Below are 11,731 nucleotides of genomic sequence, written 5' to 3' on the forward strand. Positions count from 1 at the left end.
GCATGATTTAGATTGGTTTAAGAAATTCATGCACTAGATTTTGGCAAAAACTAAATTACATGTACGTTATGTTTATTTCAATATCAATTTTACAACACTAAAATTGTCATCATTATATAACATCAAAATAATATCGCTGAGATTTATTTTGTTACTGACGTCATTAAGTTTATATTTTATTTATGTAAGTTTTGTTTTTGTGTTTAAACATATATACATGATACAGGATGATAATCATTTATAAACGGACGGCGCACTGAAAATTTGAATTCCCTTCAAACCAAACTTTTTATTCACTATTATATACTTATCTGCGCTTTGTGTTCATTTATAAGTTATAACCACTTAATTACTTTAATGCCCACTTTATACTTAATCTGCATTATTCCTGGGAAAGGACCCTAAAAGCTTGTGCAACCCAAAAAAATCACCAATGAGAATAGAATTTATAATGTATATTACCCAAAAACCAGTTGAGAGCCAAGCACTGCGTGTAGAACAGGCTTAGGGGGCAAGTCACTCTTGACTAACCAAGATGCGTTCAGTTTTTTTCAATTTTTTTTTAAATCGCGTTTTCTTCTATACATGTTGTCCCGCAAAACATGACAGTCGGTTAACAGTTCTAAATGTCTTCTTCCATAATTTGTTAAGTTGTTGGATATCAAAGACAATAATAAAAAAAAGACATTCACTAATTGTCAGTTTATCCATCAAATTAATTATATCGGTTAAATTATGATCGAAAACCACAGCTTGTTTTGACAAAAGTTTTAAAATATAAAATGAGCGATATAGAGCTGCCATCTGATTAATATATTATCAGCAGATATTTTTAGTTAGGTCATGGTTTAGGACTGATAGAGGGGGCCGAGCGCTGAGGGAAGCTTTATATTTACTAACAAAGGAACTGATTTTTTTGCCACAAACTCAAGTTTTCTAATCCCTATATCTTTCCAATCTTATTATGTAAATCTTTGATATTTCAAACTCAAATTATTTGTTCTAACAAAATACATAGTTTGAAATATCTAAGGTTTACAACTTAAGGTTGGAAAGACATAGGAATTAAAAAATTAGAATTTGTGATAAAAACTCAATTCCTTTGTTTTATTACATCGAAGGTTATTGTTTGAAGTTGCACATTCGCCTGAATGGTGTGTGTGTGTGTGTATGAGAGAGAAGGGGAGGGGAGGGAGGGGTAATCTATTAAAACAACCTCATTTTATCTAATATTAATAGTACCGTGTAATGCGTGAGATGCGACCATAGAGTTAAGATTCTATAGATTGAAAAGCATTGTTAAACAAAATTTCTTAATATGGTTTCCAACAACTATCAATTCATTATTTTATAAACTTATGTTTACAAATTTTCCTAGACAAATAAGAAGGGTGATTTACTGAATTTACACATACTAGTTACAATAAAATTACATATACAATTTACATTTACAAGTTTACAATAAAATTAATTAAAAGACATTTAAATATATTCTATGATTTCCGTAGATAATAGACAATGTTTAAAAAACTGATTGTACGTCTTATGAGCTTTTCAAAGACAGGTATACCATTTTATATCTATAATAGTCTTGTGGAACAAATACCATATATGTCATTACTCAAATCCCATGTTCATTGTTAATGTTCATATACTTTAATACACATAATAATAATACCCAGATTAATTTTTGATTTCATAATTCAAAATTGAGATCAAATTTTTTTTTACAAAGTTTGGTTTGAGCTCATACACTTTAAATAAAGCAGCAACATCACAGACTAACTATAGACAAACTCTTCTTAGTTCGTGTAATACATACCCAGTTTTTATTTATACTCTACGTAATTCAACGTCAACCAGTATTTTGTTCTAAAAATCTAATTTGAGCATTAACCATCTATGTGCTTCTGAAATCAGAACAAAAAATTTAGTTTATTTGTGTTGAGTCTAAGGTTAGTCTAAGAACAGCAATTTGGATGTTTTCTAGACAAAATTGGTTTAGCAATAACAATATGATTCACAATTACAGTAAAGTATGTAACGAGTTACCCAAAATCGATGAAACTTTGAAGATGAGCAAAACTGATTTTGTTTGCATTAAACAAAAAAACTTTATAAATAGTCTTTTAAAATTTATTTTGTTGCTGCAATGAGCCATAATTGTTTAAGAATAAAATGGTCTCTGAGGTTTCATTCTTTAAGAAAATTTGGTTTTGGTGGCCGAAAAAAATATAACATTTTAAAAAAGGTGTTTCCTAAAAAGTTGGAATACACCCTGCTCCCTAATATAATTTTAAATATAATTCATAAATAACAAAAATACTTTCTAAGAACCCAGTACAAGAAGCATAAAAATAAAATTTAATAAAGAATGATTAAAAGTTGAGATCCCAACCAGAGTTTTCATCCTTCGGCACAGCAGCGTCACGAGGAAACTTGTCGAAGTTTGATGTGTCGGTCTTCGAGTGGACTGTCGGTAGGATCGGGGGCGACAATGTTCGTGTCGACAGCCCATCCCAATCGAAACCCTAATAACAGTAAGTTATAGCAAACCCAATTTTTTTTACTTTTTTTGGTCAAAAGAAGTGGATTGAATAAATAAAAACTTATCGTAATTTTCTGAACAAAAAGTTTATAAAATGTTCATGCAGTGAGTCCCATAAAACTCTGGAATTTGAATACAAAATTTATGAGTACGGATGTCGCTGTAAAGCAAAAGACTTCGCAAGTAGCTTGTAAATTAACTTATAAAGTGAAATGAATCTGTTTGCAGTTGTATACTTCACTATTACAATGTATCATCTTCACTGTCCTATTAAAAATCAAAACTTGAGGCTATAACAGTCATCTTCTATTTCCACAGTTTTATGGGTCTTCCTGCATTATCCTATATCTTTACCTGAAACCAACGATTCTTTTTGATGTCCATGACCCCGTCTTTCTGATAACCAAGTCGTTCTACTGGGTTGTCACGGCAAAATTTCTTCATGATCGTTACAGCCACCCTGTAGAAAATAAAAATGCCGAGTCAAAAGGTTATTATTAAAATATGAAGTTTAATTCAAGATTTCATGACGACTCATTTCAGGAATCTTGTTATATGCCAAGAAACCTCTTTAAATCTTCTAATTCTATGCCGAGGAAACCCTTAAATCACCTTGTTATTTGCCGAGGAAACCATTAAACCACCTTGCTATATGCCGAGGAAACCACTAAACCACCTTGCTATATGCNCTTTTGTATATAAATATATTGTAAGAAAAACCGACTCGTTGAATATTAAGAAACTCAGTGCATTGCTTTATTGATTTTTATTCATATACAATAATACAATCATCTTGTTATATGCAGAGGAAACCACTAAACCACCTTGCTATATGCCGAGGAAACCATTAAACCACCTTGTTATATGCACAGGAAACCCTTAAACCACCTTGTCATATGCAGAGGAAACCACTAAACCACCTTGCTATATGCCGAGGAAACCACTAAACCACCTTGCTATATACCGAGGAAACCATTAAACCAACTTGTTATATGCAGAGGAAACCACTAAACCACCTTGCTATATGCAGAGGAAACCCTTAAACCACCTTGTTATATGCAGAGGAAACCATTAAACCACCTTGCTATATGCCGAGGAAACCATTAAACCACCTTGCTATATGCCGAGGAAACCCTTAAACCACCTTGCTATATGCAGAGGAAACCATTAAACCACCTTGCTATATGCCGAGGAAACCACTAAACCACCTTGTTTATTGCCGAGAAAATCCTTAAAATCACCTTGTTATTTTCCGAGGAAACCATTAAACCACCTTGCGTTATGCCGAGGAAACCATTAAACCACCTTGCTATATGCTGAGGAAACCACTAAACCACCTTGCTATATGCCGAGGAAACCACTAAACCACCTTGTTATATGCAGAGGAAACCCTTAAACCACCTTGTTAAATGCCAAGGAAACCATTAAATCACCTTGTTATATGCAGAGAAAACCCTTAAACCACCTTGTTAAATGCCAAGTAGAGGAAACCCTTAAACCACCTTGTTATATGCAGAGGAAACCATTAAATCACCTTGTTATATGCAGAGGAAACCCTTAAACCACCTTGTTATATGCAGAGGAAACCTTTAAACCATCTTGTTATATGCCGAGGAAACCACTAAACCACCTTGTTATATGCAGAGGAAACCCTTAAACCACCTTGTTAAATGCCAAGGAAACCATTAAACCACCTTGTTAAATGCAGAGGAAACCCTTAAACCAACTTGTTAAATGCCAAGGAAACCATTAAACCACCTTGTTATATGCAGAGGAAACCCTTAAACCACCTTGTTATATGCAGAGGAAACCACTAAATCACCTTGTTAAATGCCAAGGAAACCATTAAATCACCTTGTTATATGCCGAGGAAAGTCTAGTTGATCAAATCCTCTGAGGATAATATTGTAGACCTTCATGGGATCGGAGGCTGTAAACGGAGGTCTAAATATTGTCAACACAATTATTCAATCATATTTCACGTGCAACTGCAAGAGAACATAAACGTCATACTAATTTAATTATTCAAAAAGTAAATTCATAAATTTTTCATAGAAATTTTACAAAAAAATTTGGAAAAATATTGAAGAAATTTTGTAAGAAAGGTTGTTAAATAGAATTAAACTAGATTTATTCTAGAATGTGGTTTCTTCAAAGTTAAACTTTTTTACTCAAATTATTAAGTTTTTTAAAAGAAAATTCGCAATATTTATGACAATAAAATATTATCATTTACAAACATGTTTAATACTTACGTTCCCGTTAGTAGTTCGTACATAAGGATACCCAGGGACCAGAAATCCACAGCCCTGTCATGCCCCTTGTTCAATATTATCTCAGGGGCAACATACTCAGGGGTTCCACAGAAGGTCCAGGTTTTCTCACCAGGGATTAGAAACTTGGAGAACCCGAAATCTACCATTTTCACATACCCCTCGCAATCTAGTTTTCAGAATTTAAAAATTAAAAAGTGTCATGAACCAAAATATGAAGGTTTCTGGTCTTCCTTGGGCCAGAATAATAATTTATATAACTAATAATCTCAAAAACACTTTCACGATTGTCGATACTTTGCTTACAGTTTTCAATATGCATGCATTCACCTAAAAATATACTTTATCAATTTTACCTAGCAGTAGATTTTCTGGTTTCAAGTCTCTGTAAATTATTCCTACAACATATCCAATCAAGTATCCTTCAGATATGTAGTTTTTTTGTGATTTTGTAAATAACAATCACAATAGTTTTAGAAAAAACGAAACAAAATTTGTATGAAGATTTGTTTTGTGAAAATCTGAGTAATTAATTGAATATTCCTCTGCTATGAAGATAATCTAGAGCGCTGACCACACAACCCATATAGAACCTTGTTGTACTATCATCAAACCAACCTAAACAATCCATATAGAACCTTGTTGTACTATCATCAAACCAACCTAAACAATCCATATAGAACCTTGTTGTACTATCATCAAACCAACCTAAANAAACTTAGTCTTTACTATCTTCTTCACCCTCTAGTTCATAAACATGATTCTAATAACTTATGTTACCCTCTGTTCCAACCCTTACGCTGAGTATCCTCCCTTTTCTTTATACTCCCTCACCTTCCTCCTTACCTTTTACCTGATTTATTATCATTCTTATGTTTAAAATGTACAATGTACATTGTTTTTATCTGCAATTCTCATTCGTTTATAGTGGGCCAACCAATTAAAACAACCTACTCTGGTTAGGCGGGTCCAAACTACATAGTAAATTGTGGATTTTTTATTTGTATTATCTCGTGCTTTGTAGTTGAATAAAAATATGAAATATGAAATATTTGACCAGTTGTTTCAGTCAGCAGAGGAAACGTTTTTTGCAATTATTTACAAGTATTTTTACGCTCGATAATTAAAACTTAATCAATTAATCCTAAAGTTTTTCTCTACAATACTGCACTTTTATGTCTAGCCGGTCTCTCCCTTTAAATGGTTTAATTGCTGCTCATTATAACACCTTCAATATAACAAAAAAAAATAGCTTTCCTATCTTAAAACAATTATATCTAATTACTTGTTTTCTATATAGAAGCAACTTGAGTATTAATGCTACAGAGACAAGGATGGAAATTGACCAAATTATTTTTCAGAATAGAAAACGACGACGACATCTTCAACATTGTTACTTTGTGAAAGGTTTAAAGATTATCGATTATAATATAGGGTCACTTGAAATTACATCGACCTCGACAGTTACTTAAAAAAATATAAATATTATTTTCTGTATTTTGAAAGTTTTGAATTTACAAAAAAAAAATCTTTTTAGTTGCAAACTTTCCCCAGAATTTCTAATTGATAAAATAGATTGAAGGATGCAAACTTCTCTCTGCGGTTTTCTTGTTTTTACTTTTGGATTTTTTTTTCCAACGATATTTAAAGTTAAGTCATTTAATTGAGTTTTGGAGAAATCATCAGTACAAGAGGATTAATTAGGACAAGTAGAGAGAAATATTTATAACAAGAGCAAGATTGTTTAGGACAAGAGCAAGATTGTTTAGGACAAGAGAAAGATTGTTTATAACAAGAGCAAGATTTTTTAGGACATAAGGAGGATTTTTTTGGACAATTACAGGAATGTTTATCACAATTATAGAGGATGTTAAGGACAATAAAAGGAGTTTTTAGAACACGAGCAGGACTGTTTAGGACAAGGGCAGGATTTTTCATGACATTAAAGGCAGTGTTCGCGAAAAATGAAAGGGGGTATAGGCTTAATACGATAAAAAAGCGCTTTTGATCGCTACTAATCTTACTTCTATCTGTTGCGTCTATAAGGAGAAAATTGTTGAAGACTTTTCATATACCGAATAACTTAGCGTCCTTACAAATTGAGAAAATTGCAACATACGACTTAGACCGTAAAAAAATCATTTTAATTTTAAACAAATCATTCAGATATTACAACCTATAGTTATCGATTATTTTTCGCCACATTTGTATACAGTTTATATTTTATAATTTTATAATTTTATTTCTCTTGTCGCTTGCGCAACTATCTAAGAATGCCGCGCACCACTCACATTTTTCGAAATCCGTTAGAAACGTTTTCTAAAAAATAAAAAAGTTATATGGTATATGAGACGTCTTCAACAATTTTCTCCTTATAGACGCAACAGATAGAATTAATATCAGTAGCAATCAAAAGCGATTTTTTATTACATTAAGCCTATACCCCTTTCATTTTTCGCGAACACTCCCTTTAAGATAAATTTTTAGGACACGAGCAGGATTGTTTATGACAATTAGACGAGTGTTTAGGACACGGGCAGGATAGTTTAGGAAAATTAAAGGATTTTTTAGGACAATGACAGCTGATAATTTAGGACAATTAGAAAGATTTATTGGTCAATAAAGAAATGCTTAGAACAAACGAAGAAATGTGTAGGACAATTAAAGAAAAGTCTAGGACAATTAAAGAAATGTCTAGGACAATTAAAGAAAAGTCTAGGACAATTAAAGAAATGTGTAGGACAATTAAAGAAAAGTCTAGGACAATTAAAGAAAAGTCTAGGACAATTAAAGAAAAGTCTAGGACAATTAAAGAAAAGTCTAGGACAATTAAAGAAAAGCCTAGGACAATTAAAGAAAAGTCTTGGACAATTAAAGAAAAGTCTAGGACAATTAAAGAAATGTCTAGGACAATTAAAGAAAAGTCAAGGACAATTAAAGAAATGTCTAGGACAATTAAAGAAATGTGTAGGACAATTAAAGAAATGTGCAGAACAATTAAAGAAACGTGTAGGACAATTAAAGAAAAGTCTAGGACAATTAAAGAATAGTCTAGGACAATTAAAGAAAAGTCTAGGACAATTAAAGAAATGCTTAGAACAAACGAAGAAATGTTTAGGACAATTAAAGAAAAGTCTAGGACAATTAAAGAAATGTCTAGAACAATTAAAGAAAAGTCTAGGACAATTAAATAAATGTGTAGGACAATTAAAGAAATGTGAACAATTAAAGAAAAGTCTAGGACAATTAAATAAATGTGTAGGACAATTAGAAATGTGCAGAACAATTAAAGAAATGTCTAGAACAATTAAAGAAAAGTCTAGGACAATTAAATAAATGTGTAGGACAATTAAAGAAATGTGCAGGACAATTAAAGAAATGTGCAGAACAATCAAAGAAATGTGCAGAACTATTAAAGGAATGTTCAGGACAAAATGTTAACGTCAATTGGGATGAATATTAAGAACAATTTCCAGATTTTAAAAAACAGTAATTGTTACAAATCCGTATACCGTACGGTGGCCGTGGTATCATTCATTTAACACTTTTCGTGCACAAGACAGTCTCAGTATAGGAGGTTTTGTGATTTCTTACATGTATTAAACTCACAGAACATAACGTTTAGAACCAACACTGACGCGGACCGCCCTGCCTGAGTGCAGCTGCGTATAGGACATAGGTGTATATTTCTGAGTAATCAATAAATCGAATGTAGAGTTTGGAGTCATTGTATATGTTTTGCACATTATTGTTTGCAGAAAAACTCTCCACAATGGGTCCAGCACGTGGATTTAACAGTTCTGTCAATTTATCCAGAAAGCTGTGACTTTCAATCACAATTTGACCTATTAAACATTGTTTTTTTTGCCTTCTTTCCTTTTTTTACTTTTTGGTCGGCATATGCTTTTTTAATGACATGCATAAGGGACTAACAAATCCGTAAGTTTAAAGATTGTTTAATCATAGACCAAAACGCATATGACTTCAAATAGAAGAAACCGAACTGGTCTCACTCTGATTAGTCCGGGGAGGGAGCTTGGCTAGAACTTAATCTTAGTAATTATGGAAAAAAAATATTTTATTTCTTCAAGCCCATTGTGCATTTTTACATAAACGTTGCGGCATTGAGCACTTTCAAACGACGCGTACCGGCTTATCAGACGCCGGTACGCGTCAGTGCTGATTCTATTCTAACTGTTCTGTGCATAAAACACATAAATGTATTTCCATTCTGTCAATTAGCAAGGAATTAACTAAAAAGTTAGACGCCGGTACGCGACAGTGCTGATTTATTCTAACTGTTCTGTGCATAAACTACAAAAATGAATTTCCATTCTGTCAAATAGCAAGGAATTAACTAAAAAGTTAGACTTCTGAAGTCATTCTTAATTTCTATTGAACCTCTTTTGAATGCAAAAAATTTGATAATATTTCTGATGAGTTTAGAGGAGAAATAATCTTCCATTTTTCAAAGATTAGTTTATTTAAAAGAAATATATTCATAATACGTTTAACAAAGTTTCTTATATTGCTTCTTATTTATTATTTATAAAATCAATAAATTCATGGTCACTACTCACTGGACTCATCCCCAGCAGTACAATAGTCAAATACAAAAATTGTACATACTTGTGTATTGTAAAATTTTATGCTTTATCAAAAAATAAATAAAAAAGAAGTCAACTCCCAAAAGTATTTTTATCACAAGAGACAAAAGAGACCGGGCCAAGTTTGAAATTTTACATAGGCCGTTCCCAATACGTACATAATACTCTTCGGCAGCCATTAATATCAAGGGTTTCCGTTTGCAGACTATAACACTCACTTGTTTTAAGTATTAGGGTTGAATATATATTATAAAAAATGTACCTCTATCTCGAAGAATAGTCCAGAGTTCTCCTCCAAGACTGGCCTCCATCAGCATATATATATACTTCTCATCCCTGTACGTTTTATACAATCTAAAATTAAAAATGTTTGTAAAATGACCATAATCTTCAACGCCATATAAACTTAAATTCATTTGACGTACCGTCCCGTCGGTAATTGTACTGTACAGCTGGTTAAAAGTTGACCCTGTCCACTTATTAACTTTTATGAGAAATGAGTGCTTAATCCCTTCTTTTAAGTTATCTCTGCAGGATACAATCACCACTGAATATCCAGGAGGATTTAAATAATCCTTTGTTCTGCACTAGGTGGAGATTAAATGATTCACCACTCAAAAGTTTGGACCCCTGTACACATTATATATATATGTAGAATAATGAACAATTATATTTTTAGTCAATTCCCTCAAGAGAAAAAACACCAATTTTTGGAATGTTCAAAATTTCAAGATTTAGAAGAAAAGATAAAACAGAGAAAAATGCAGAAGTCAGAAGTGCAGTTTATACAAGTAAATTCTTTTTTGATTTTATAAACTTCTTTTGCAGTAAAATAAGTTTAGTTGTGTTACTCATTCCCAATATGGGAATATTTTGTTTTTCTAATTTTTCTCTAGGTCTAGGTTTAAGTGAGGTTATACATGTATATCTATCTATCAATGTATCTAGGTCTAGGTATTGGTGAGGGTATACATGTATGTCTATCTATCTGTGTCAAGGGCTAGGTCTTGGTGAGGGTATACATGTCTATCTATCTATCAATGTAAATAGGTCTAGGTCTTGGTGACTTGTGAGGGTATACAAGTCTATTTATCTATCTATCTAGGTCTAGTTTTAGATCTACGGATATACAATTACATGTCTATCTATCTATCTATCTATCTATCTATCTATCTATCTATCTATGTATCTAGGTCTAGGTGAGGATATACAATTACATGACTATATATCTATCTTTCTATCTATCTATCTATGTATCTAGGTCTAGGTGAGGATATACAATTACATGTCTATCTATCTATCTATCTATCTATCTATCTATCTATCTATCTATCTATCTATCTATCTATCTATCTATATATCTATCCATCTATCTATCTATATATCTATCTATCTATCTATCTATCTATCTATCTATCTATGTGTCTAGGTCTAGGTCTAGGTGAGGGTATACAATTACATGTCTATCTATCTATCTATCTATCTATCTATCTATCTATCTATGTATCTAGGTATAGGTCTAGCAGAGGGTATATGGTGTTCTTAGCCATAACTGTCAGACCATTAGATCTAGAATTTACAGGTCTATTCCAATCTAAGTTCAAATTGATATTTGAATTGAACTAGCAGTGCATACTTTAGGATTTAAATATGCTTTATTCAAACCAACATTTATCCAACCTTGCCCTTACACTTACACAATATTATTTATTATATTCAGAATTTTAATTGTCCTCGTTTTCGCTCTCATCTGTTTCTCCCCTTTCCCCCACTTCATAAGCAATATACAAGTCCACCTTATTTACTCCATGTGCTCCCTTTGAAAGTACGGCCATTCTAGACGTACTTTAGTTTCCTCAAGTTTACTGCATTAATTTTTAGTTCCGATATCGCTTAGCTTTATTTGAAATATTCGCTGATGTAATATTTTTTCTTTAATAAACTACATGAAGTACATAGTTTGTGTACATGAATACCTATAGGATGGGTTTAGTTGTGTTACCTTTAACACGACATAAGTGTTGACAGGTAACAACATGTAAATCATATATATACAAATATTAGAAATAATAATGTATTATAATATGATATAATATCATAGTATTGTTAATTATAAATATATACCTGGTAATAATAATATATTATAATATGATATAATATCAAGTATAGTTAATTATAAATATATTCCTCGTTATTAATATATATTTAATATGATATAATATCATAGTATAGTTAATTATAAATATATACCTGGTAATAATAATATATTATAATATGATATAGTGGGCCAACCAATTAAAACA

The 11,731-nt window shown here is 31.8% G+C and overlaps 1 protein-coding gene across 1 annotated transcript in view; it reads right to left on the minus strand.

The window, feature by feature from the left end:
* Positions 1–1,379: 1,379 nt before the first annotated feature.
* The window catches only part of LOC111700258 (cGMP-dependent protein kinase, isozyme 1), a 27,727-nt gene continuing 17,375 nt past the window's right edge, over positions 1,380–11,731 (minus strand). The window contains exons 15-21 of the mRNA XM_023471135.1: positions 9,691–10,015; positions 5,365–5,439; positions 5,178–5,219; positions 4,804–4,990; positions 4,403–4,492; positions 2,903–3,008; positions 1,380–2,531 (exon numbers count right to left, since the gene is read on the minus strand). Of these exons, the coding sequence (XP_023326903.1) occupies positions 2,379–2,531; positions 2,903–3,008; positions 4,403–4,492; positions 4,804–4,990; positions 5,178–5,219; positions 5,365–5,439; positions 9,691–10,015 (978 nt within the window). The 3' untranslated portion in view covers positions 1,380–2,378. The remainder of the gene's footprint in view (positions 2,532–2,902; positions 3,009–4,402; positions 4,493–4,803; positions 4,991–5,177; positions 5,220–5,364; positions 5,440–9,690; positions 10,016–11,731) is intronic.

The sequence above is a fragment of the Eurytemora carolleeae genome, unplaced genomic scaffold, assembly GCF_000591075.1.
Source record: "Eurytemora carolleeae unplaced genomic scaffold, Eaff_2.0 scaffold86, whole genome shotgun sequence".
Taxonomy (NCBI): domain Eukaryota; kingdom Metazoa; phylum Arthropoda; class Copepoda; order Calanoida; family Temoridae; genus Eurytemora; species Eurytemora carolleeae.